Source organism: Brassica napus, chromosome C2, assembly GCF_020379485.1.
Source record: "Brassica napus cultivar Da-Ae chromosome C2, Da-Ae, whole genome shotgun sequence".
NCBI classification, from domain to species: Eukaryota; Viridiplantae; Streptophyta; class Magnoliopsida; order Brassicales; family Brassicaceae; genus Brassica; species Brassica napus.
Genome location: NC_063445.1, coordinates 47,005,002 through 47,032,237, shown reverse-complemented (window position 1 = coordinate 47,032,237; position 27,236 = coordinate 47,005,002). Strand labels below are relative to the sequence as shown.

Below are 27,236 nucleotides of genomic sequence, written 5' to 3'. Positions count from 1 at the left end.
GACGCAAATCAGAAGATTTTTTGCAGTTGTATCTTGGGACTCATTACGTTATCGAACTGTCGCACTACGGGACGTATTTTGAGTTAAGGAAATAGATAATATCTCGCCTCTGCAGTTAAATCATCTTTTTCTTAATCTTTGGTATAATCTTATCATTTTTATTCTTTACAATATTTAGTTCTCCGTAGTTTATATAATACGGTCCCATCATTTAAAACATCAACTTATCTTGACTAGCCGTTTTAACCTCTAACATATTTTGACTAAGCCATTTTTAAGATGTTGTTAAAATGGTTAACAGATTGAGTTAACGGGGTTAATCTCCGTCTATAATCTCTGTTAAATTCATACGACGTCATTTTGGAATTTAAAAAAAAAAGTATTCAGAGGAATTGAACCCGTGACCAAAGCTCCTCATGTTACAAAGCTAAACCACTAGACTACTTACAATTTCATTAACATATATGAATACTAGTAGTTAATATTATTATACCTCCAAATCATCTTCTATCCCCCTAATTCATTTATGAGTCTAATAATCCCCAAATTGTTTCTTCTAAAAACATGCAGAATTGAATTAGGGATTTAGGATGAGAAAAGATGATTAGGTTCAAATTCACGATTTGTAGTTTCTAATTCCGACAAAGTTATATCCTTTAGAAGCTGAATTTGTCACAAGCAAACAAAATCTGGTTTGGTTTCCGAATTCGAAACCAACCAATCACCGCCGGATTCATCATATTCTTGTTTCTTAAAACCTAACAGTAACGAATTAGGGATTTAGGTTGGGAGAAGATGTTTTGGAGTTATAATAATATTAACTATTAGTATTTATATACGTGGTTTAGCTTTGTAACAAGAGAAGCTTTGGTCACAGGTTCGATTCTCCTTGAATACAATTTTTTAAAAAAAAATTCCAAATCGATGTCGTATGAATTCCTTAACCCCGTTAACTCAGTTTGTTAACCATTTTAACGGCGTCTTAATAATGACTTAGTCAAAATATGTTAGAGGTTAAAAAGGCTAGTCAGAATAATTTGATGCTTTAAATAATGGTCCACGAGAAAGTTGATGATCTTTTTTAACCAAATTTGAAAGGTGGTGATTTAAATGACAATTTTCCCATATGTATTTATATTTTTAATTCCTTTCCATATAATTTACACACAAACCATTTTATGGGAATATGATTAATTATCATTATATTATAATTAAGCTAGCTTTCTGTTTTTTTAAGCGTGAATATGCGATTTGGTGTTTTTTAAAATAAAATAAAAACAAAACAGAAGTATTTTATATAAAAGCTTAGTAAGTTTTTGAGAACATGTCTTTTTGGTACATATTTTAAGCATGTTTAAAACTTATTGTACTCAAACTTTAAACAGCCATAAGGTAAGAATTAAGATAAATTTGTGTAGTCTTGGTGTATACATGTGGCAGACTTAAGATAAGATATAAAAAATACTCCCCTGTTTCGTAATGTATGATGTTTTAAAAAAAAATTTGATGTTTTTATATATAATATATTATCATTTTTCTAGGTAACTTTCATTTTATTTAAAATGTTATAACCAATAGTATTTTGTAATTGGATAAATAATTTTTAATTTATATAATTGATAATTTTTAGACAAAAAATAACATTTTTTGACAAAAAGTAATTTTTTTAATAGTTGTGCATATGTCTAAACATCATATATTTTAGAGCAAAAGAAGTATATTATAATCTTATGGGGTAACTATCTGTAGAGAGTTATTATATTTTATCTTTAATACTAGCTTTCTTATAAAAGTGGTAAGAAATATATAATTAAAAAAAAAATGAAAGTAGATTAAACTGAAATAAATCAAAAAGAAGAGTGTCTTACTCTTCTCAGAATTTTAAAGGAGTATGAGGTAGTATCTGGCCAACTTATAAATTTTGATAAGTTTTTGATTCAATTTGGGCACAAAATTGAGGAATCGGCTAGACAGGAACTACGAGATATATTGGGCATCCAGAATCTTGGAGGTATGGGGTCTTATCTAGGCCTTCCAGAAAATCTGGGGGGTTCCAAGATACAAGTTTTTAGTTTTGTGCAGGACCGGTTAAATAATAGGGTTAATGGATGGACATTTAAATTCTTTCCAAAAGGAGGAAAGGAAGTGATTATAAAATCGGTGGTTACGGCATTGCCAAATCATGTGATGTCTTGCTATCGACTACCTAAGGCAACAACCAAAAAATTGACGTCTGCAATCGCACAATTCTGGTGGAGCCCAGAGGGCAGTACGAGAGGTATGCACTGGAAATCATGGGACAAAGTATGTGTTAACAAGGAGGATGGATGTTTAGGATTTAAGGACATCACTGATTTCAATACAGCGATGCTTGGTAAACAGTTATGGCGTCTGATTGAGAAGCCAAATACTTTATTTTCTCGAGTTTTCAAAGGTCGGTATTACATGAATGCTTCACCCCTAGAACCGATTCGTTCATATTCTCCGTCATATAGTTGGTGGAGCATAGTTTCTGCTAGATCTCTGGTAAGCAAAGGACTAATTAAAAAGGTGGGATCATGATCATCTATCTCTGTATGGAATGATCCATGGCTTCCAACCACTCGCCCGAGACCAGCAAATAAAAATCAACACATTTTCGACCCAGACTTTACAGTGGATTCTCTTATCGATTCTACTTCGCGAACTTGGAAATCGCAGGTACTCCGGACTTTGATGGATCACCAGGATGTGAAAATTATAGAGAGTATACCATTGAGTAGAACTCAGATGTTGGATAGGGATGGATGGCATTTTACAAAGAATGGGAAGTATACGGTTAAATCAGGATATCAGATAGAACGAGTTTACCCAGACAGGGAAAAACCACCTTTAATGTTTGGACCTACAATTGATGCATTGAAGTCTTACTGTTGGAAAATACGGTGTCCTCCTAAATTGAAATATTTTCTTTGGCAATTGGTAACAGGATGTATAGCAGTCAAGAGAAATCTGAAAGCGAGAGGAATACAAGGGGATATATGTTGTGCACGATGTGGAGCGGAGGAAGAATCGATTAACCATGTGTTTTTTGAATGTCCTTCAGCACTTCAGGTATGGGCTCTATCCATCAAACCCATCTACTTTCCCAACATACTCTCTCTTCACAAATATGGATCATCTTTTCTGGAGAGTTACACCACAGATGGATGATCATCAGTTTGCGTGGATTCTTTGGTATATTTGGAAAGGAAAGAATAATAAAGTTTTTAGTAATTGGACATGGATCCTAGGGATACACTCAAATTGGCAGAAACAGAGTCAACACTTTGGGCTGCGGCACAAGTATTGAATGAAAACAGGTTAGTATCATCGGTTGAGGTTATGACTATCTCATTTATCACAGGAAGATGGTGTTTCACAGATGGTTCCTGGAAGGAGAATGATATTTTTTTGGACAAGGCTGGTGTAGTACTTTAGAAGTTTTTGATGCCCTGTTGGGGGCAAGGAATGTCCGAGCTTGTTTAACTCCTCTGCATGCGGAGATAGAAGCATTAATATGGGCAATGGAATATATGAAAAACTTACGTCAATTTCAGGTTACGTTTGCAACATATTGTTCTCAATTGGTGAAGATGGTTTCGGAACCAGAAGAATGACCAGCATTTGCAAGTTATTTGGAATATATTAGAATCCTGAAAGGAAGTTTCATACGATCAGAAATCATCTATGTACGAAGGACGCAAAATTCAATGGCGGATCGCCTAGCACGTAGTGTCAGGAAGCAGTCGTCTTTTGTCGTTCACATGGATCAAGATCTACCGGTGTGGACCACATGGTCCATATGAGTCTGTATAAATAGGTGACAAAAAAAAAGAAAATTAAAAAAAAAACTGTTTGATATTCCTCTCGTTCTTCGCGTATATATACACAGAAACATATATCATGTTTGCACACTTCAACACTTCAGAAAGAAAAAAAAGATTCGATCTTCCAATGGCTACGGACGAAGATATGATCACGAGGATCTCTATAGAGCCTGAGAAGCAATCACTTCTCGATCATCACACCGAGAAACACTTCACCGCCGGAGAAGTCGTCCGTGACATCATCATCGGCGTCTCCGATGGTTTAACCGTTCCTTTTGCACTCGCCGCCGGACTCTCCGGTGCTAATGCCTCTTCTTCCATCGTACTCACCGCTGGTATCGCTGAAGTCGCAGCCGGTGCTATCTCCATGGGACTCGGCGGGTTAGTTAAGTTTTGATCTAATTACATTTATATTTATTCGGCTTAAATAAACTATCGTAACATTGCCTACGAAATTACGAAGTAATGACTAAAATTGGGTTTATTGACCACACATGTTATTGAGAAAACGAATCCTACATGCAATGATGTTTGAATCCTACTAGTCACATAATTATAAGAAAATGAATCCTGCTTTGTAAAAAATGTATCCTGTTGGCAGAACCGTATGATTCTTGGAAAAAACTAGTTACATATGATAACTTGATGGTTGTCATATACTTTTATCAATCCATCATCGAGAAAAAATAGTCCCATTTTCGGATTTAACATATATTCAAATTTTATACTGGTCGGATTTGGTTCGGGTTCATATAATATCCATTATTCGGAAAATATTTTACGGAATCCGTTCAAGTATTTTTATAATTTTGGAAGCCTAATTTTTTTTTTAACAAATTTGAGGACCTATTTGCATTAAAAAAAATTTTGGGGTCTGAAGCAAATCTTTCATCATGCTTAGCCCAGAACCGGGCTTGGGTATGGATTCAAGTGTTCGGCTCAGAATCTGTTTGGATTTAGTTACAAATAACGTAGTCCTGCATTCATGTTCATGTTCATGCAACATGCATTTATGATTTATACTTATGTTTATGCATGTAACCATATGTTATATATATCACTTGTTAATTATAACATGCGGTCTAGTTAATAAATTATATGTGATTTGAAAAATATAATATATTTGGTAAAATTCGAAATGCAACTATTGTGTTTGACATCGTTCTCAAAAAAAAAAAAACTATTGTGTGAGATACAACTTAAAAAAGTTTGAATTACAAAGAGTAACTTTAACAAAAAGTTTGAACTACACGTTTAGGTACTTAGCGGCCAAGAGTGAAGCGGATCATTACGCGAGAGAGATGAAACGAGAACAAGAAGAGATCGTGGCCGTTCCTGAGACTGGTAAGACCATTGTTCAACTCAATCTAAACCGTCCAACGGATGAATTATCCGGTTTAACGCAATTTACAATACTGATTTAACAGAGGCAGCTGAGGTGGCAGAGATTCTGGCACAGTATGGAGTAGAGCCACATGAATATTCACCTGTTGTTAATGCTCTTCGTAAGAATCCTCAAGCATGGCTTGATTTTATGATGAGGTTAGTCCAAAATCACTTTAGTTACTCGTTTTTATAATAATAATTACCTTGTTTGTATTGGATTATTAAACTATTAAGTAGAAAATCGAGGGAAGCTTTTAGTTTTCTGAAAAAGCTGGGCTTATACTTTCCAGGTGTGGGTAAGATTCCATCTTTAAAAAAACTATGTAAATGTTTGTTCAGTTTTCAAAAAAGAAAACCCCCAATATAAGTGATAAACTTTTACTAATATAAATTGTTATAAAATAATTTCTTTTGTTTATAAGTTATTTTCATATCCCTAAACAACCTTTGTATTTATTAAATATTTTATGACAAGTTAAATTATATAATGCGCTTTCATAATTGGTTGGTTGAACTATCAATTATATATATATATATATATATTACATGATTATATATATATATTACATGATTATTTTTTGAAAGTTATCTTTTAATCTTTTTAATTTTAGGTAAAACAAATTATATTATGAACACAGAAATGGAGTATTAACTAGTTTGGTATGGTTTTGACATATAGTTGAAATTTAACGTTCTTAGCTATTAATATATATTGACATTCGAACACACACATATACATTTTTAATAGAGGTGAGACTTTATTCGTTGAATTATGACGTTAACTTGTTGTTTCACGCAGGTTTGAGCTGGGATTAGAGAAGCCAGATCCAAAGAGAGCGTTACAAAGCGCGTTCACGATTGCAATCGCTTATGTTCTTGGCGGTTTAGTACCGCTATTTCCCTACATGTTCATACCACAAGCCTTAAATGCGGTAGTGGCGTCTGCGGCTATAACTCTGATCGCTCTCTTCATATTTGGCTATGCAAAAGGGCATTTCACCGGCAGCAGACCCTTTAGGAGTGCGTTTGAAACCACTTTTATAGGAGCGATAGCTTCAGCAGCTGCTTTCTGTTTGGCTAAAGTGGTGCAACATTAATCGTAGCAAACAACTGATGTTGCGTTTAATGTTTTAAATTTGAGACTTGTTTGTTGCATTTAATGTGGCTGTTATCACGGGGAAAGGAAAACTTATTGCGACAAGAAAACCCCAAAAATAAAATAAAAAGCTTATTGCCACAGAAGCCTGCGTTTCTAAATAAGAGTTGATGGTCTGCGTTTGCATGTTTGCAGTTGCATAGTATGTATATTATTCAGTGTTCTAAAAACCGGTTTATGCAGATGCTAATCGAAACGATTTTTCAAACGATTTTAAAAAGTCAGTATAGAAATTCAATAAATATTGAATTTGTTTTTGTTTCTTTTTGCTTAATCAAAAAGGCTATCATTACCGATTGATTTCTTGAACATATTGATAGTTGATATTATTTCTGCCCCTAAAATATGACACAGCAAGAAAGAAAGGGGTAAAGTGGTCATTGTATTGATTCACACAAAATTGAATTTGTTTTTGTTTCTTTGCTACTTTTGCTTAATCAATCTTGACTTTGTTGTCCATGTTATGACTAACTCGTCCTCGCAATGCTTTAACTCTCTTTAGTACAAAGACAAACTTAGAGCATGATTAACCCGATGTTCTTAAGATGTGGTTCTTAGTGGAAGTTAAAAAACTGTTTCTTAATTTTTAATTAAAAAAAATTAAAAATTGGTTCTTAAATAAAGATTTTAAGAACCGGTTCTTAGTTTTTTTAGTTAAAAGTTAAGAAGATTTTAAGAACCGGTTCTTAATTTTTTTAATTAAAAGTTAATTTCTGCTAAAAACTTCACTCTAAGAACCCCGAGTTAATCGTGGTCTTAACATCTGTAAACATTCTTTTGCCATCCATCCATGTAAGCTTCGAAAATGCATAAGTGTTCACAGTATCAATATCTTAATTAGAAACTGCATCAAACATATATTTGTGTAGCCAAGAACCTATATACATATATTGTATAGCCCATATTAGAGATCTTGTTTTAATGCGAAAACCATTCACTCGAGTCACTCTCTTATTATCCACAGCTAGCTCCAACTATTTTTTTTTTCTATATTAAAAATTTTGTTACTAAGTCACAGCTCGGTGGTTTCCTAGTCATACATTTGTCATTTCTGTTTTCTTTTTTTCTTTTAACATTTTCAAAATTTGATTTTTATTCCCATATTTCGACCTTTAAAACATGTGTTACGTTCCATTTTAATATACTAATACTAGGATCGGCCCGCCCGTATATATATGTCTATATTATTGTATATTTTCTTTGCATGTGTTTTATGTTAGGATTTGAAAAAATGTATAATAATGTTTATGGTTGTTAAGATGTTTGGGCATGGAGAAAATACGTTTTAGCTCTTATTGGTAGTGTCTTAGATTTGCTTTGGAACTAATATATGTTAGTGTTGTTTGCTTTACAAAATGATCTGTGCGAGGAAATGATTACCACAGGTCAACCGCATGAAAAATTAAATGTGGTGTGAGTGAGGTTGTATGCTTTCGAATTAATATGTGTTAATTTTGTTTAATTCTTACATAATAGTAAAAAAGAATCAATAAGTTTTAAATAACTAAATAGGGGTAAACGGAACATTTAACATTTTTCTTAATTAGTGTGAAAAAATTAGAACGACATCTAATCTGAAAAAAGTTGAATATTATATAATATTGGTATAGTTTTTTATGTGTGAGTACAGTTTCAATTAGAAAAAAATGGTCGGCTAATATATATTATAACAACTCCGTGAACTTTTAGGTTGTTTAATTGTTTTGTTAAAATAATTTAGTTTAATAGCTAACGGTTAATATTTTAATGGAGTTAATAAATAAAATATTTTTTTTACAGTGGCATTAAAAAACATAAGTATTATAAATATGTTAAATGAGAAGGAGAGAGACTACCTACGTTTCAGAGATTTGGAAGAAGCTCAGACGTTTCCAAGCGCCGCAGAAAAAAGGAGAGAGACGACCTACGTTTCTTTGCTTCATTAGATTTAGGGTTATCGAGGTTGGGCCGACGGACCGCATACATAATCAGAAAGTAGTAGCCCAAAACACTATAGATATTCCCCTAGCGATAAAAGCCCAACAAATTCTCAGATTAAATGAAATGCTGCGTTTAATACAGCTGGGACACGTGTCGACCTGTCAGGCATCGACTTTCCACGTAGCAAAGCAGGAGTGAGGCGAACATATTTTTATATATATAGATAGATATGTATTTGTTAAATATCATTTCCATATTTCATGTCTCCTTCTATTCCCACGGAATGAATATCTTTGCATATTATATCACTTCACAGTGTCATAGTCACTGGATTTTCTCTTTATCATTACATGGATTCTGTCTATAACGGTATAGAGTTGTAAATACTCATCCATCTTCATTCATAGACAGTCTCAAGCCTCCACATTAAAACGTAACTCTACTTGTATTAGCAATACAAACACAGGACTTTGTCCTAAACTCTTCATCATCTTCTTACACTTACCCCTAACATTTTGCAGACATACAAGTTTCCTTAAAACTTCAATCCATTCTAAAGATTTGAAGGAAACAGATACATAACCAATGCTTGTCTACTCCTCTTAAGCCTTTCGCTGTCTTAAAGGTCTTCCCAAGATCCAAGATTCTTCACTGATGCCTGACCCATTCCCTTGTCTGATTCTGTAGTCTGTGCTGTTGCTGAAACCATCAGCTTGCTGTCTTACATTTCCAGAGGAAGATAAACCATGAACAGACATCGAAGCAGCAACAGATGAAGGACTGTCCAAAGCCCCAAAACACCGGTTAGAAGCTGATGATACATTAGATCCACCAAAATGATTGTCAGTAGGTATCCAAACTCCAAAACCACCAGACATATGATTGTCTATTGGTCGACCATACAAGGCAGCTAATGCCTGCGGATGTATCTGTCCAGAGGAAACCATAGCTTGAATGTTTTCATATCTTTCCATAGACTCAGCGTCCCTACTCTGAGAAGCTGCACCACTTAATCTTTTCAAATACAATCGGTACTTCTGCAATTAATCAAGAAATGTTGTGAACAAACACAAACTAATTTTGAAGAAAGCAAGCAAAAAGAATTGAGACAAATATTTTTTAGGTTTTGTATATTGATTATGTGAATGAATAAATTTATAATATCTTATTTTGAAGAAAGCAAATAAACTTAAGAGAGCAAAACGAATTGAGGCAAATACATTTTAGAGTTTTGTATATTGACTATGTAAATGAGTAAATTTACAATATCTTACACCTATATTTATAATAGTTTCAAAATCCGATTTTGTTTTCCTTTTAAGAAAATATCCTTATTTTAATAAAATTACTTTTTTCTAATTCTAATACACATCCAGAAATAAACAAGAAACCTTAAAGCTAGATTGAAAAGCAAACAAAACAACCAAACCTGTAAATGACTAGCGACGTTTTCTCTGCTTAAGCTAGGCACATTCATCAACTCAAGAATCCGCTTTGGTACAGCTTCTGAAACAAAAAGGAGAACTGTGGTCAGGAACACACACATGACAAGCAACAAACAGTGAACATTGGTCAAAAGGTCCTACTCTCAATTCCAAGATGGTTTATAGCCTTGACGAATTGTTGATGTAATTCCATTGACCAAACAACACGCGACTTCTTGGAACTGTTTCCAGGATCAAGAAGATCGTCTTCTTCACTATCGACCCTTCTCTTGTTCTTCCTACGTTTCAAACTCCCCTCTGAGACTCCACTAACAGAGAAAAGACTCTCCAAGCTGCTGCTGCTGCTGATACTGTTCTTGTTGATTGTGCACTTCCTGCGAACCACGTGTTGCCATATGTTCTTGAGCTCTTCAGGACGAATCGGCTTAATAAGATAATCACAAGCTCCCTGGTTGATTCCCGTCATGACTGTCGCTGTTCTTCCATCAACAGACATCACTAAGATAAAAGACAAAAAAAAAACAGAGCAAACTGTAAGGAAACAGAGAACAGAAAGAAAAAAAAAGGTCAAAACCTTTGAGAGTGAGAGAGAGACGAGACTCTTTCTTTCTTACTTACTGATGACAGGAAGATCCATCTCGAGACCGACTTGCTGGAGGAGTTTGTAGCCGTTCATACCAGGCATATGAACATCGCTCAAGACCAGATCGAAACAGCCTTTTCTTTCTCTCAAGAGGGTTAAAGCGACGTCGGCTTGGGAGCAGATGGTAACTGCAAAAAGGAAGGAACTTTAGAGAAGATTTTGAAGAGAGGGAGGGACCGTTAGGTCCGTTACCTTGGTACATGAGGCGGAGAAGCATTTTCTCGAGGATTATCAGACAGGAAGCGTCGTCGTCTACGACAAGGACTCTTAACCCACAAGGAAACTGATCGCTGATGGTCATGCTTTCTTTGAACTCACAAAGAAAGTTGTTTAGGTTTGGTTTGATAATGAGAGAGGTGAGGAGGAAGATATAATGATTGAAGCCGTACAGTGATGAGTAAGTAGCCACTGGTTTGAAGAGAGAGGCCTTCGAAAGCGACTCGTGATAGCTGTAGTAGTACCACGCATCTGTAAATATCCACATTGCTACTGCCCTTATTTGTAAAACAGTAACACAATATTTTGTAGTTTTAATTATAAAAAGTTAAAAACAAACGAAATACACAATACATCTCTAAAAATAGCTGCATCTGAAAAAATAAAATAAAAATATTTATGAACCCGGGCACAAATATTCCGGAAAAACAGTCATTTCGTACCCGGGCACATATCGCAATGTGTTCAATATAAAATTTCTAAGAACATATATAAAAAATATCGGATCAGTTCGGTATATTTTCGCACAGTGGTATAAGTCGGGTACGAATTCAACATATTGCGAAATGTTGGGTATGAATTGACTGTTTTCCTCAAATACTCATTACCAGACTGTTATTTTTGTTTCATATCCGACTTAAGTTTTCAAGTACTCATTGTTGTTGAACGGAATATCAAGTACCAGAGTTTAGATACTTGCAAATACAAAACAAATAACAAAAATGATTTTTTTTAGCTATTTGGTTTGGTATTTACTCTTTACTTGTTTAGAAAAGATATTTTGTTGTTGTAAAAAGTAAATGATAATTTTATATTAAGAGATTCATATTTTTTTCAATCTTTTTCTATAATATGCACATATATCTTATCTTATTATATAAAATTTAGTTGTTCAAAGTTGTTAATTAACATTATCACGACTTGTGTCAGTAAAATTTTAAAAATTATGACAAGTGTCAAAAATATAATACAAACTTTTTTTTAAGATTTAAAAGAGATTTAGAAAAAAAAATATTATTACAGAAATTTTTTTTAACGGTTTCTTTTAGGATTTTAGAAAATTAAATTACTATAACACAATCTTTTACAATTATATCTTGTTTATAATTTTTTTTAAAAAAAGATTACTATCCAATAATTATTTCCAGTTAATGTTAAATAATTTTTTAAAAATAGATATTTTTACAATTCGTTTTTTAATATCACCACTATTTTTACAATTTGTCTTTGTCAATTAAATAGGTTTTAGTATCATGTTTAGCATAAAATTACTAAAAAGAAAAATTACTATTAAATAAAATTTTACAATTTTCCTTGATCAGGATTTAAAAAAGAAAGAAAAAATAATAATCAAATTCTCTTTTGGTTAGGGTTTAAAAAGGAAAAAATAATAATTTTACCAATCTATTTTATTAGGATTTCAGAAAAAGAAAATTATTATCACATAATCACTTAAAAATTTTCTAACTAACATGATCGTGACATGTGTTTAGTTTTTTTATATCATAAATATACAATTATCTTACTCAAAAATATATGATAGTAATTTTAATTTTTTTAAATCCTACACAAAAAAATCATTGTAAGAAGCTGAAAGTAGTTTTCCTTTAAAAATTATATAATATTATAAAATAAAAATAGTAACTTTTTAAAAAACAATCTTAAACAAAAATGAATTATAAAATCCTACAAGCACAAGAAATTATTTTAAAAAGTCATAAAGAAAACTAATCATAAAATATGTAATATTCCTTTTTTAAACCTAATCAAAAGAAAATCGTAAAAATACTCCTATTATTTTCTTATAAATAACTAATCTTCCTTTTTAATAGATAATTGTATGTTAAAACATTATAAACCAAAAATAACTACAAATATTTCACATCTATATTTTGGTTTAAGGTTTCTCGTATTATTTTTACAACAAAACAATAGTGTTTACCAGAAAAAATATTACCTAGATATACTTTTTTAATTTATTGATACAACTCAATTTTACAACCCTTACTACATCTTATGATTCTGTCATAGTTTTTGTAAATTATGATGTTGTTGTCGCACATGAGTATGTGTGAATATGATGAATATGTGTTTGTATGTATAAGAAAAAAAAATATATAACTAATTAAACATAAAACTTTCTATTAAAAAGAACTTAGTTGTTTAAAAAACTCAAATAAAAACGAAATATAGAATCCTTACAAATACAAAGAAATTGTTTAATGAAAAATTTTAAAGAAAACTAATTATAAAATAAGTAATTTTAATTTCTTAAAATACAAAATAAAATAAAATTGTAAAAGTAATCTTATTTTTTTATAAATAATTAAATTTCTATTAAATATATAATTTTTGAGTTAACAAAGTTATAAGCAAAAAAAACTTCAAATATTTCAATTGATATAATTGTAACATGTGTGTTAATAAAAACTAGATATTGACATGTGCAACCGCACGAGTGTTTTCTTTATCTTTTATATAAATATATATTTGTTGTAAATAGAAAGTTTTATATATTTCTATTAAATGTTTATTTTGCTTTTCTTATCAGTATAATATAATATTCCATACATTATTTTTTTTCAAAAATATGTTGCTATTTATTTTTCATGTCACTATTATATATCATGTATGTGTCATCATTTAATTAATGTATTTTATATGTATCATCATATAAGTAATCATATAATTAATAGTATTTTATACATACCATCATATAAATAATCATATATATTATATCTCTAAAACTTAATGTGAAATTTAAAAACCATAATTTAAGTTGGTGTTTGAAATTGGGCTTTGTATTGTATTTTTCTTATATATATTTAAAACATTTTTTTAATGGTTATTGAAAAATATTTTAGTAAAAATCAATTTTTGAATATTAGTATATTTTTGTATCAATTGATTCACACCTTTTTAAAAAAGTATTTATAAAAAATACCTTTATAAGACTCTCCTCTTCACACCTTTTTCTCGCTAATAGGTGAGTCTATTATCTCCATTATTGTTGAGTGCAATCTCCCAGCAATCAAACCATGGTGGTTTTGTATTGTCGGTGTATTTCCATGGCTTGTTAGACATGGTGGTTTAATCCATCCAGAAAATTCTTTGGAAGGATTACTAGTTCTATGGAACAAAAAAAGGAATCTTAAACCACCATGGCCATGGAGAAGATTGTGTAGGTCATTTTATTTTGACATTCTGATATGGACGATGGTGACTCCATTAATTCAAAGAGATGCATTTCATCTCTATTTGACAACAAGAGGAAATAGGGCACGTTTATGTGAAGACATGGAGTGGGAGACGATGGAGTTAAGTGCTTGTCATTGTCAGTATGAGGGATTATTTATGATGTGGATAGGACTACAACAAATCACATTATCTCCTGGAGCGGGGAGTGTATGGAATGGGCAGCGATGTAACAGATGTATCGCATCCACTGATCTGTTAAGTGGTAAAAGTGTTGGATCACAAACACAAAATCATATAAGATCGAGAACAAAAATAGATAAAGTTAGTGAATCGGTTAGAAAGCATTGTATTATTACTTTTTTATTATCATGTTTTACTTAAAAATGTATTTGTTGTATGTTTGGATTTATGTACTCTCTTAATCCTCTTTTGAAAATAATAAAGATAACATGTTATAAAAAAATGTATATAATAAAAAGGAAAATTTTACAATTTTTATAACTGGAATTTAATAATATTTTTATATAATGTGATTTCATAAAAAGAAAATCTCTATAATATTATTTGAAAATTTTGTTTCTTACGTGTCGCCCTCAAGTTAATTTTTACGAAGGTTAATTATGTACATACCCTTAATAAATTAAAAATTTTACATTTAATTACCATTATTAAATTTATTTTGCTTTTGATTTGGTAGTTTTTTGTTAATTAGATTTAAATTTAATTTTTTTTCCAGAGTAACGTATATAATAAAAAGGAAAAATTTTAAAAATTTATAATCGGAATTTTATAATATTTTTTTATATAATGTGAATTCATAAAAAGTAAAGTAAAAAAAAAATCTTGATATTAATAAAAACAATAAAATAAAAAATATATTATTTTATAGTAATATATTATTTATTTTTATAAATATAAATTATGGAATACCTCATAACAAATTAAAATTAAAATAAAATATTATCTAATATTTACAATTTATTTCTTTTGCAAAATATATATGCATTGCATTCAAAATAGTATCTTTATATTCCTTTAGGTAAATTTTAATCAACAACACTTTAGTTTATTTTGTGTATTTAATATTCAATACAAAATATTAGGTTATATTAAATATTACAAAAATAGATTTATATATTAAGAGAACAACCAACCTAAATGTAAAATAACGTAATTAATCAAAATTTATATGTTTGTTACTATTATGGTAGAATTCAAAAGAAATAGATGCAATCTAATATAATCAAATGATAATTAAACTGACTAGATATCTCATACCACATATATAAAATTATATGTCTAATCAAAAATATATTATTATTATATAAGTAATACATATAGATTAGAGAGAATTTTATGTTTACCATTTTCATGGTAACATTATTCATCCTTACAACCAAAAAATAGACATTTTCAAAAATAGCTTATTCATTAAGTGGCAAAAGACTCTTATACCATTGTTCTCTATATATATAATAAAAAAATAAAATAAAAAAATTGAAAAAAAATATTTTTTTTATGTTTTCGAATTATACTTTTTCAAATTCGAACTGTTTTATAATTCTTTTTTGAATTTTGACTTTTTTCGAATTTATGTTTTTTTCAAAATTCTTTTTGAATATCGAAAATTATGTTTGAAACGATTTTCTAAAAAAATTATATTTTTTCAAGTATTTATTTATATATTTATTAGAATCCTAAATTTCATATTCCAAAAATCATAGCGAAATTTTATGTTTACCATTTTCATGGTACAACTTTTCATCTTTACCACCACTAAAAAGACATTTTCAAAAATACATTCTTCATTAAGCGGCAAAAAACTCTTTTACCCTTGTTATCTATATATATAATAAATCATTATTTAAATAAATAATTAAAAAATTAACTTCTTTTTAATGTTTTCGAATTATACTTTTTCAAATTCGAACTTTTTTATAAATATTTTTTTTCGATTTTTTTTTATTTTTTTTTCAAAATTTCTTTTTGAAAATCAAAAATTCCGTTGAACCTATTTTTAAATTTTTTTTATATTTATTTATATATTTATTAGAATCCTAAATTTCACATTCCAAAAACCCTACTCCACTCCTCTACTCTGAACCCTAAGTCTTGATTAGTTAATCCTAGGTGTATAAATGTCTTTTACTTTTCATTAAAAATGAGGGTAAAAGTGGTTAGTGTAAATATGAAAAGTGGTACTATGAATGTGTTATTTGTGGCAATTTCCCAAAAATCATACCACACCCACTCAACTCTAAACCCTAAGTCTACATTAGTTAACCCTAGGAGTATAAACGTATTTTACTCTTTATTAAAAGTGAGGTAAAAGTGGTTAGTGTAAACATGAATATTGATACTATGAATGTGATATTTGTAGTAATTTCCCCATAGATTATAAAATTTTAAATTTAAATATTAATCAATTATTATAACATTTTATTTTTAAACTATTTTTACATGTGCATGAGTACGGGAGAATCACTTACTTTTAGATTGTAAAATACGTCAAAAAGAGATTTGTAAAATTAAAGATTTCTTTTTCTTTTGAGGAGTTTTCATTTTTACCACTTTCTTGGTACCATTATCCATGTTTACCACCGCTAAAAAGACATTTTCAAAAATACATTCTTCATTAAAATGCAAAAGATTTTTATACCATTGTTTTCTATATATATAAAATAAATAATTATTTAAATACATAAAAATAATAATAAAAACAATTTATGTTTTCAAATATTACTTTTTCAAATTCAAACTTTTTTATAAATTTTTTTTGAATTTTTTTTCAAAATTTCTTTTTGAAAATCGAAAATTATTTTTGAAACTATTTTAATTTTTTTTATATATTTTAAGCATTTATTTATATGTTTATTAGAATCCTAAATTTCTAATTCCAAAAACTGTACCCACCCCTCAACTCTAAACCCTAAGTCAAGATTAGTTAACCATATTTTTATAAATGTATTTTTCTCTAGAGAGGGTAAAAATAGTTACTGTAAACATGAAAAGTGGTATTATGAATGTGGTATTTTGGATTCTAATAAAAACTTAATTTTTTTAAAAAAAGTAGTTTCAAATATGATTTTCATTTTTCAAAAAGAAATTTTGAAAAAAAAATTTCAAAAAGAAAAAAATTATAGAAAAGTTCGAATTTGAAAAAGTATAATTCGAAAACATAAAACAAAATATTTTTTAATATTTTTAAATTTTATTTAATTAAATAATTATTTATTATATATATCTAGAAAACAATGGTGAAAGAGTCTTTGCCCAGTTAATGAAAAAAATATTTTTGAAAATGTCATTTTAGTGATGGTAAATATGAATAATAGTACCTTGAAAGTAGGCCTAGGAATTTGAATCATAGTCCGCGGGCCCTGCCCCCGTTTGACCCGCCGCGGGCCATGCCCCGTTTGACCAGCCACGGGGCCTGCCCCGTTTGACCCGCCGCGGGGCGGGTCCGGTCGAGCATTTTGGAAAAATCGATTCGTGGGTGCGGGTTAAGACTATTTTATGCGAGGCGAGTGCGGGTTGGTGGATTTTTATTCGCGGGTACCCGTCAACCTTCAAAATTAAAAAAAAGATTAAAAAGTTTTTTTTAAAAAGATTTTGTTTTCAAAAAATACAAATTATCTTTAAAAATAACTAAAAATATTTAAAATAATAGAAAAAATTATTTATAAATATATTATTTTATAGAAAATATAATTAAATAATTATTTTTTAATTAAAAATATAACCCGCAGGTCCCGCGGGTTACCCGCAGGTCCCACGGGTTACCCGCAAAATAAAGTGGGGGCAGGTGCAGGTATTAGTTTATCTCTTTGCAAGTTGAACGGGTCGAAATTTTAAGTAAAAAAAAAAAAGATTCGGCCCGCGGGTTGGGGGGTTGAGCGGGGTGGGGGGGGGGGTGGTGGGAGGGTTGACCCGCGAACCCAAGCCTACTTCAAACTGGTAAACATGAAACTCCTCCAAGAAAAAACTGTAAAAGAATATTTGATATTAGTTTTTTTTTAAATACTAAAAAGTGATTTGTATCATATTTTTTTAAGTCATAACCAAAAGAAAATAGTAAAATGTTATTTGATGATATTTTTTAAAGATAATTTGATGATGAATATGATATTAAAAATTATTTAATCAACAAAAACCAATTGTAGAAATAGTAGTGATATGAATTGTGAAAAATTAATTTTAAAATTATTTAAAAGCAACTAGAATTAATTATTGGGAAATTGTCAAAATACAACATTCATAGTACCATTATTCATGTTTACACTAATCATTTTTACCTTCACTTTTAATGAAGGGTAAAAGACATTAATAACTCTAGGGTAGGCCTGGGGGTTTGGGTCGCCAGATCGGGTTCGGGCTGGTTCTTTTCGGGTCCGGGTCTTTTCGGGTCCTAAATATTTAGACCCAATAGGTACTTAGAAATTTTAGGTTCGGGTTCGGGTCAGTTCTTCTCGGGTCCGGGTCGGTTCGGGTCTATAATTAAAATATCCATAAAATACCCGTAATTTTTCGGGTCCATATCGGGTCCGGGTCGGATTCAGATATCGTTGTCCGCTCTTTCCGTTTTTTTTCGTTTCGGATCTGAAAAGGACATGATATACCCAATTCCATCAACTTTAGTTGAATATTTGTCATATATATCTAAAATTTTACAAAACAGCTTAAATGAAACTATTAATAATTAAAATAAAACATTTTAAAACTCTAAATTTTATATTTTAAAGCTTTATATTACTTAAAAATGTTTAAAAAATAATAACAAATGTTGTTCACAAAAGATATTTCAACTAAATCATAAAATAATATATATAAAATAGAACACAAAAACATCATAGTTTTAAATATACATGTTTTTAAGTCGGATACATATTGGTTCTTATCGGGTCGGATCTATTCGGGTCGATTTTTTTGGGTCCGGATCTATTCGGGTGGGTTCCTTTTCGGTTCCGGTTCTTTCGGGTAAAAAACATTTAGACCCAAAAGGTACTTGTACATTTTTGGTCCGGTTCCGGGTCGGGTATTTTTGGGTCGGTTACGGTTCGGGTCTTCGGGTCCAGGTTAAAATGCCCAGGCCTACTCTAGGGTTAACTAATCTAGAACTAGGGTTTAGAGTTGAGGGATGTGTAGGGTTTTTTGAATGTGAAATTTAGAATTCTAATAAATATATAAATAAATACTTAAAAAAATATAATTAAAAAAAAAAGGAAATTGCTAAAAATACTATTTTCAAAGTATCATGTTTACACTAACTACTTTTACCCTTATCTTTAATGAAGGATAAAAGACATTTATAACCTTTTGATTATTTTTGACAAAAAAAAAAAAAGGTTAAGTAATCTAAACTTAAAACATCAACTCTAAACCCTAAACCATGAAACATCAACTCTAAACCCTAAACCCCGAAACACAACTCTAAACCCTAAACCCAAAAACTTCAAATCTAAACCCTAAAACATAAACTCTAAACCCTAAACGTAAACCCTAAACCCTAAATCTAAACTTAAAACATCAACTTGAAACCCTAAATCATCAACTCTAAACCCTAAACCAAGAAACATCAACTCTAAACCCTAAACCCCGAAACATCAACTCTAAACCCTAAACCCTAAACCTTCAAATCAAAACCCTAAGACATCAACTCTAAACCCTAAACGTAAACCCTAAACCCTAAAGCTTATATTTTTCTGAAATTTGAACCCTAAACCCTAAACCCTAAAGCTTATATTTTTCTGAAATTCGAACCCTAAACCCTAAAACCCTAAACCTTCAAATCTAAACCCTAAAACATCAACTCTAAACCCTAAACGTAAACCCTGAAACCCTAAATCTTCAAATCTAAACCCTAAAACATCAACTCTAGGGTTTAGAATTTAGGATTTAGGATTTAGGGTTTAGGGTTTAGAGTTGAAGGTTTAGGGTTTAGAGTTGATGTCTTAGGGTTTAAGGTTAATTTTTTAGGGTTTAGGGTTTAGAGTTTACTTTTTAGGGTTTAGGGTTTAGTGTTGATAGTTTAGGGTTTAGTGTTGATGGTTTAGGGTTTAGAGTTGAAATTTAGGGTTTAGGGTTTAGAGTTGATGTTTTAGGGTTTAGAGTTGAAGGTTTAAGGTTTAAGGTTTAGAGTTGATGTTTCTGGGTTTAGGGTTTAGAGTTGATGTTTCGCGGTTTAGGGTTTATTTAAAAAAAAAAATAGGATTTATGATTGATGGTTTAGGGTTCGTATTTAAAAAAAAAATAGGGTTTACGATTGATGGTTTAGGGTTTTAGAGTTGAGTTTTAGGGTTTAGGGTTTGAATTTCGAAAAAGTATAATTCAGAAAAATATTAAAATTTTTTTTTTTTAGATTTTTATTTATTTAAATATTTATTTATTATATATATAAAGAACATGGACGTAAGAGTCTTTTGCCACTTAATGAAGAAAATACTTTTGAAAATGTCCTTTTAATGGTTGTAAAAATGAAAAGTGGTAGCATGAAAGTGGTAAACATGTAATTTCCCAAAAAAAAATAGTTTCAAAAATATTTTTTATTTTCAGAAAGAAGTTATGAAAAAAAATTTATAAAAAAGTTCAAATTTGAAAAAAATATAATTCAAAAACATAAAAAAAAATATTATTATTTTTATTATTATTTATTTAAATAATTATTTATTATATATATAGAGAACAAGGGTATCAGAGTCTTTTTCTACTTAATGAAAAAATTATTTTTGAAAATATCTATTTAATGGTGGTAAACATGAATAATGGTACCAAAAAAGTAGTAAACATGAAAATTCTCCATAATTATTTGATAGTAATTTAATTTTTCTAACATTCTAAACAAAAGGTAATTATAAAATAATATACGTTAGTATTTTTCTTATTTTATATTCTAAATAAAGTTTTTTATGTAAAATATAATATTTTCCATTTTTTAAATCCTAACAAATAAAATTTTAAAAACTTATTGAATAGTAACTTTTTAAAATGAATTTGATGACAAATATTATACTAAAACTATTTAATTAACAAAAATAAAAATAGGATGTTATAGTGATTGGTCTTTATGTGTCTGCAAACGAAAATCAGATACATGTTTATAGAGAAATTGCCATAAATATCACATTCATAATACCACTTTTCATTTTTACACTAATCACTTTTATCCTCATTTTTAAAGAGGAGAAAAACCATTTATAACCCTAGGTTTAACTAATCTAGACAAAGAATTTGAGGTGTGGGGTAGGATTTCTGAAATGTAAAATTTAGGATTCTAATAAATATATAAATAAATACTTAAAAATATATATATTTTTAAAAATATTTTCAAAAATAATTGGAGAAAAGAATTAAAAAAATTTATAAAAAGTTCAAATTTGAAAAAGTATAATTCGAAAATATAAATAAAAATTATTTTTATTTTTTATTTTCTTAAAGTTTTTTATTTATTTAAATAACTATTTATTTTATATATATATATATATATATATATAACAAATGTATAAAAAAAATTTGTCTCTTAATAAAAAATATATTTTTGAAAATGTCTTTTTAATAGTGGTAAACATGAATAATGGTACCCAAAAAATAGTAATCATGAAAATTGTCATGTTTATATATATTTTTCATGTTTGGTCATAAAAATAGATTATTATTATTATTATTATTACTGTCACAGTAAATGACCCCTTTATGTGTGTTTGGTCAAAAACAAATCAAGCTTCATTGTCGTCTTATTACATTTTTTGTTTTTCCTAAGTAATATTTGATTGGGGAAACACAATCAGACCAAGAGATAAATAAATTTTAGTTAAATGATTAAACATCAATAGATTTTGCTTAAATATTTGTTAAGCAAGTTGTCCACGATAACTTGATAAGCTCTCTCAGTTGGGTGGTAGCTATCCCAAAATATATAGGCTGAGGAATTAGAACATGTGAATGGATTCAATGAGTTACACATGTAGGATATTGCGAGAGAACCTCTACCGCAACATCCTCTATCAGCTACCTCAAAACCTGAAACATGATAAGATAAATTCACTTATACTTCTGTAGTTTGGTTCAGATTTTATAATACAAATGAAAAATTTATAAAAATATATTTTATAAGATGAGCTTACCGTATTTTGCAGGATTTTGGATCATGTCAAAAAGAGTATCATAAACATCAATGTAGAGGATGACACCATCCAACTCTTTATCTAAAGATTCTAGTGCTGGTGAAAGCCTTGCGTTGAATTGTTTTGCCATGTTGTTTAAAGGTTTAACACATCCTCTTGTAAACAAACCTCCAAACACTGTTCTTTGAAGTGGTACACATCCAACCGGCACTGCGCTAAACACTCCGATTTTTTTAGCTCCAAGCTTATGTAATTCCTAAGTATTATACATAAGATATATTATAATTAGTGTTAGATATAAGTTTATTATTGTTTGATTTTTAGTAGTATATAAATCAGTTTAAATTACTTACTCTTACGAATTTGACTGCTGAGTCAGCCAAGAAATTGGCATATGAGGTACGGTCATATTTATGTGATTGAGCTAAGAAAGTGTGAGCAAGGTCGTTACTACTAGAACACACAACAAAAAAACTATGGTCCAAGATATCTTGAGCTTTTTTCTCTCCAAAATGTTGTTTAATCGTTGATATATATTGCTTGAAATATGTTAGTTGATCCCAGACTGATATCACGGACTGCAAAATAACAAATAATAGAAAATGAATCAATTAATTATAATATGTAGCCAGCGTTAACAACATAATAGATTATAACGTACCATAATCTTAGCAGTTAGCGGATCGTAACCAGTTCCTCCAGATGCAAATGTTACACCCTTAAGAAGATCTTGGGGCTTCAAATTCGGGTTCATAAATGCTGGTAGTGACTTAGCCAATCCCAATTTTTCAGCTGAAAAAAATTGGTGAAAAACAAATGTATCATGAGATAAAAATAGCTATAAGATTTTCTATAAAAAATATATATATAAACAACTTCGAATTGTTACCAATGAGATCAGAGGGAACTCTTCCATCAGAAAATCTTCCGGTGGCCAAGCCGCCGGGAAAGTCTTTGCCGTAGGGAGGAAAATTGCACTTCAAAAGAGTTGGAAGTCTATTGTTATTACCAGTATCCATGATTGAATCTCCAAAAACTATTAGTGCAGGGATTGTTGCATTCTTTCCTTGCTTCGCTGGATTAGCTTCGACGGCAATGAATACCAAAGCAAGCCAAAACAACTGAAGCTTCATTGTCTTAGTTGATTTGTTTATTTTTCTGCTCGATATGTGTTTGCCTTCTACAAATTTGAAAACATGCATGTATATATATATTATTTAAATTTGTTGAAACTTCTAAAAATATCTCTTTTGACAATAGTTGTGTTTGTTGGCTCTAGTTACTTATTACATTCCTTATGGTTTTAAAGACAACAAAGTTTAATGGTTATTTCTTACCAATAACATCGAAATAAGTTGGTTGTCACAACTTAAATTTACTATGTTTGGGATTTAGACCAATTACATTAATGTAACCGCAAGGCATAAAATGTTAAGCCAGACTTGGTTTATAAACTACTATCATATGTTAAATTAGAAACTCGCATTTTACTAGGTTTCTTTTACCAATTTATAACTATCAATATTTTTATTAATTATATTCACACACATGTATATATATATATGTAATTATAAATCACATATTATCATCATTATCTAAATTTTTAATATAATTAGGAACAAGCCATTTTCCAAATTCCAAAATAAAACAGGTATTCTTTTTAAAATAATTCTTATGTTCTTTTCTTAGTAGAGTAAACAAAACAATTTCATATTTATTTCTAATAGAATATTATTTAATAAATAATTCTTAAATACTTAAAAATATTTATAATTAATTAAAAATATTTACAAGTAATTCACAAATATTTGAAGTATCTCACATACAAGTAATTCACAAATACTTGTGAACATATGAATTACTTCAAGTAGAAAGTAATAAAATGGAATAAATAACTTGCAAGTATTTCATTTTTGAGTAAGTCTTCAAAATATCAAATACTCGTTTTTATCACATTAAATACAAGTCTAAAATTTTAATATTCACTACTTTTAATATTCATTCGAAAATAAGTTAATATCTGGATTGTGTTCACCCCTAACCAAAAGGGAAAAGCCTGAAAGACTTTTTGGCCCAACAAATCATTAAAGAAACACACGATGCATATTAAAATGAGAATTCGGCCAAAAAAAACTTCAACTTTGCACGAATTGCCAAAATAAACATAAACTTTTGGGCTGACCAAAAAAACACCAAACTTTCATTGCACTACAAGAAAACATAATCTTAACGAGTGCGGTTTTCCTCGTGAGTTCGTCGTAAAAGAGGCTTTACGACGAATTAGCGAGGAACCACGTTTGCTCGTTACTCATCTGTCGTAACACATATTTCCTCGCTAATTCGTCGTAACGTAGCGAGGAATATATTTCGTCGTAAAGACGAAGTAGATCATTTCGTCGTAAAGACCACGTCAACATTCCACGTAAGGAGGTCGCTATATTTCCTCGTAAATACCTCGAAACAAGTTCCTCGTAAACTACACGTAAATACCTTGAAAGTTTTTCCTCGTAAAATACTCGTTTATCTTTCCTCGTAAATGTTTTCTCGTAAAATACTCGTTTATTATTTCTCGTTATTTCCTCGTAAGGTTTCCACGTAAATAGGTCGTACCTTAGCTACGAATTTACTTCGTTTTTATTATTTTACAGAATTTAAAAATATAATTAAAAAATAACTAAAATTATTTAATTTATTAATAAAATTAAAATTTAAAATAAAAATAAATCAATATGAAAATATTTTATATATAAATAAGTTTTGAATTTATAATACAACAACCGGAAAAAAAAAACTAAGGATCGTTCATCGCCTGGTAGAATTCATCACTCCTCCTCGTAACATCCGCCTCGTTATGTACGTCGGATGACTCGCCTCGAATGGGATGTTGTTGTCGCATGTTCCTCAACATGGACTCCCATTCCGGATTTGTGGCCGCTATAACGTCCAAGAAGCCCTCGACTCCATCCATACGAGATTTTGTTACGCAGCTGAGCGGACTCTCTACGCAGCTCATTGACTTCATCATCCCGTCGCTGACCATAAAACGATGTCGCTCTCGGAACATCGTTGACGGAACCAATCCCCAACGTCCGTCCCTTTTTTTTAGGGACAACCTTAAAAACAAAAAATAAATATTGTTAGTAAAAATTTAAAGTTATATTAAATGAATAATAAAAAATTAAAATTTTTGAAAATTTACCTCCTCGTAAATCTTATCCACTTCAAGTGTGGATAAGGTGACAGGTAATCCGTCGGTAGACTGCTGGGTCAGGTGAGTCTAGCGGTCTTCAACCCGAGCAACCACGTCGTTGTAGATTTGCTCGGACTTGCCATCTACAAATACGCCCGCCTTGTTCTTGTGGGTCCTCTCATAAAGTTCCATAAGAGACGGGAGATGTCTCATCTCTTTGGCCTAAAAAACATTTAAGAAAGTTAGAATAAAAATATATATATTAAAAAATTTATTTAATAAAATATTTAATTATCATTTCCAAACGGACACCGGCGTGGGGTTTTTGGCCCGTAGTGTGAAGCATCGGCCCGTTTCCGTGCTCATCGACCGTGTTACGGGAGTTAGAGCAAGCTTGGGCGATTCTAATGGAATCAGGAAGGCGCCAATAACGGATGAGGCCATCCCACACATCCGTGGTGAGCTCAGCGGGTTTGCCACACTCATACCCCTTCACGATCCAGTCACCCTTCCAGTTGGAGACCGTGTCCAACAAGCGAACTTTCGCCTTCGCGTTAAACTTCTTCCTCACCCTCTCAGTGATCCCCAAGGCCCAATTAAATTTTTAAAATTAACATCAATAGTATATTTCCCAACATTATCCACCTAATGAACACTAAATAACATAAAATCCGTAAACCTATCTAAATTCCCTATACTAACCACCTAATCTATCCTAAACTAACCAAATTAGAGAGGAATTAGAGAGACTTACCATTGCTATGAAATGGAGAGGAGGTGGAGAGGAAGTAGAGAGGAAAGAAAGAGTGAGCGCTCAGGGGTATATATAAGATTACATATCGTCGCAAATTCGTCGTAAAATTACGACGAAATAGCGAGCAGTTACAAAGGCCCGTGTTTTTCAATACGAGGAAATTACGAGGAATCGCAAAGGCCCGTGTTTTTATATACAAGGTATTAACGACGATTTTGCTTACGTGGAATTAACGAGCCTTGCTTTCCTATAAATATACCCACAACTCTCATTCTCAAACCACACACAAACTCCCAAATCACATCCTATCTGAAATCACATTCCTGAGTAAAATCCTATTCAAATTATAAATATTTGAAAAAAATAGGAAAATGATAAGATATTAGAATTCATGTGGGCGAGACTTACGTATTATAATTGCTGGAAGTCTTGCCACATGTTAATCTGGTATTTTTTATCATTTTCCCTTTTTTTTCTAGTTTTTACACTACGAGGTATTTACGACGATTTCTGCTTACGTGGAATTAACGAGTGTTATGTTTAAATCCTTTTACAAGGTATTTACGACGATTTCATCCAACGTGGTCTTTACGACGATTTCTGCTTACGTGTTTAAATCCCTAAAATCCGAAACCTCCAAACCTCAAACCCCAAACCCCAAACCCGAAACCCCAAACCCCAAACCTGAAACCCCAAACCCCAGACTTCAAACCCCGAAACCTCCAAACCCCAAACCCCAAACCCCAAACCCCAAACCCCAAACCCCAAACCTGAAACCCCAAACCCCAAACCTCAAACCCCGAAACCTCTAAACCCCAAACCCCAAACCCCATATTCTAAACCCCAAACTCCATATTCCTTATTTTCATATATTCCAAACTCCATCTTTATTTTTAAATTTCGTCGTTATTTCCTCGTTAGCTTACGAGGTATTTACGACGATTTCTTATACGTGGAATTTACGACGATTTCTTATACGTGGCCTTTACGACGATTTCTGCCTACGTGGAATTTACGACGATTTCTTATACGTGGTCTTTACGACGATTTGTGCTTACGTGGAATTAACGAGTATTATGTTTAAATCCCTAAAATCCGAAACCCCCAAACCCCAAACCCCAAACCTGAAACCCCAAACCCCAAACCTCAAACCCCGAAACCTCCAAACCTCAAACCCCGAAACCTCCAAACCCCAAACCCCAAACCCCAAACCTGAAACCCCAAACCCCAAACCTCAAACCCCGAAACCTCTAAACCCGAAACCCGAAACCCGAAACCCCAAACCCCATATTCCAAACCCCAAACTCCATATTCCTTATTTTCATATATTCCAAACTCCATCTTTATTTTTAAATTTCGT

General features: G+C 30.8%; 3 protein-coding genes across 3 annotated transcripts; 1 reads left to right on the top strand and 2 right to left on the bottom strand.

Moving 5' to 3' along the window:
- The first annotated feature begins 3,887 nt into the window (after window positions 1-3,887).
- On the top strand, window positions 3,888-6,516 carry LOC125581975 (vacuolar iron transporter 1-like). The gene is made up of 4 exons (XM_048748309.1): window positions 3,888-4,229; window positions 5,107-5,192; window positions 5,276-5,390; window positions 6,034-6,516. Exons 1-4 carry the CDS (start codon window positions 3,925-3,927, stop codon window positions 6,329-6,331), a joined length of 804 nt encoding a protein of 267 aa, XP_048604266.1. The 5' UTR covers window positions 3,888-3,924; the 3' UTR covers window positions 6,332-6,516.
- Window positions 6,517-8,684: 2,168 nt separating this feature from the next.
- Window positions 8,685-10,897, bottom strand: LOC125581974 (two-component response regulator ARR14-like). Its single transcript, XM_048748308.1, has 5 exons — window positions 10,591-10,897; window positions 10,374-10,526; window positions 9,897-10,253; window positions 9,740-9,816; window positions 8,685-9,347 (listed from the first exon to the last, which is right to left on the bottom strand). Exons 1-5 carry the CDS (start codon window positions 10,880-10,882, stop codon window positions 8,913-8,915), a joined length of 1,314 nt encoding a protein of 437 aa, XP_048604265.1. The 5' UTR covers window positions 10,883-10,897; the 3' UTR covers window positions 8,685-8,912.
- Window positions 10,898-21,311: 10,414 nt separating this feature from the next.
- LOC106432935 (GDSL esterase/lipase At1g59030) lies at window positions 21,312-23,736 on the bottom strand. Its single transcript, XM_013873782.2, has 5 exons — window positions 22,822-23,736; window positions 22,594-22,724; window positions 22,286-22,510; window positions 21,933-22,188; window positions 21,312-21,828 (listed from the first exon to the last, which is right to left on the bottom strand). The coding sequence occupies exons 1-5, from the start codon at window positions 23,132-23,134 to the stop codon at window positions 21,635-21,637; spliced, it is 1,119 nt and encodes a 372-aa protein (XP_013729236.2). The 5' UTR covers window positions 23,135-23,736; the 3' UTR covers window positions 21,312-21,634.
- Window positions 23,737-27,236: the final 3,500 nt, after the last annotated feature.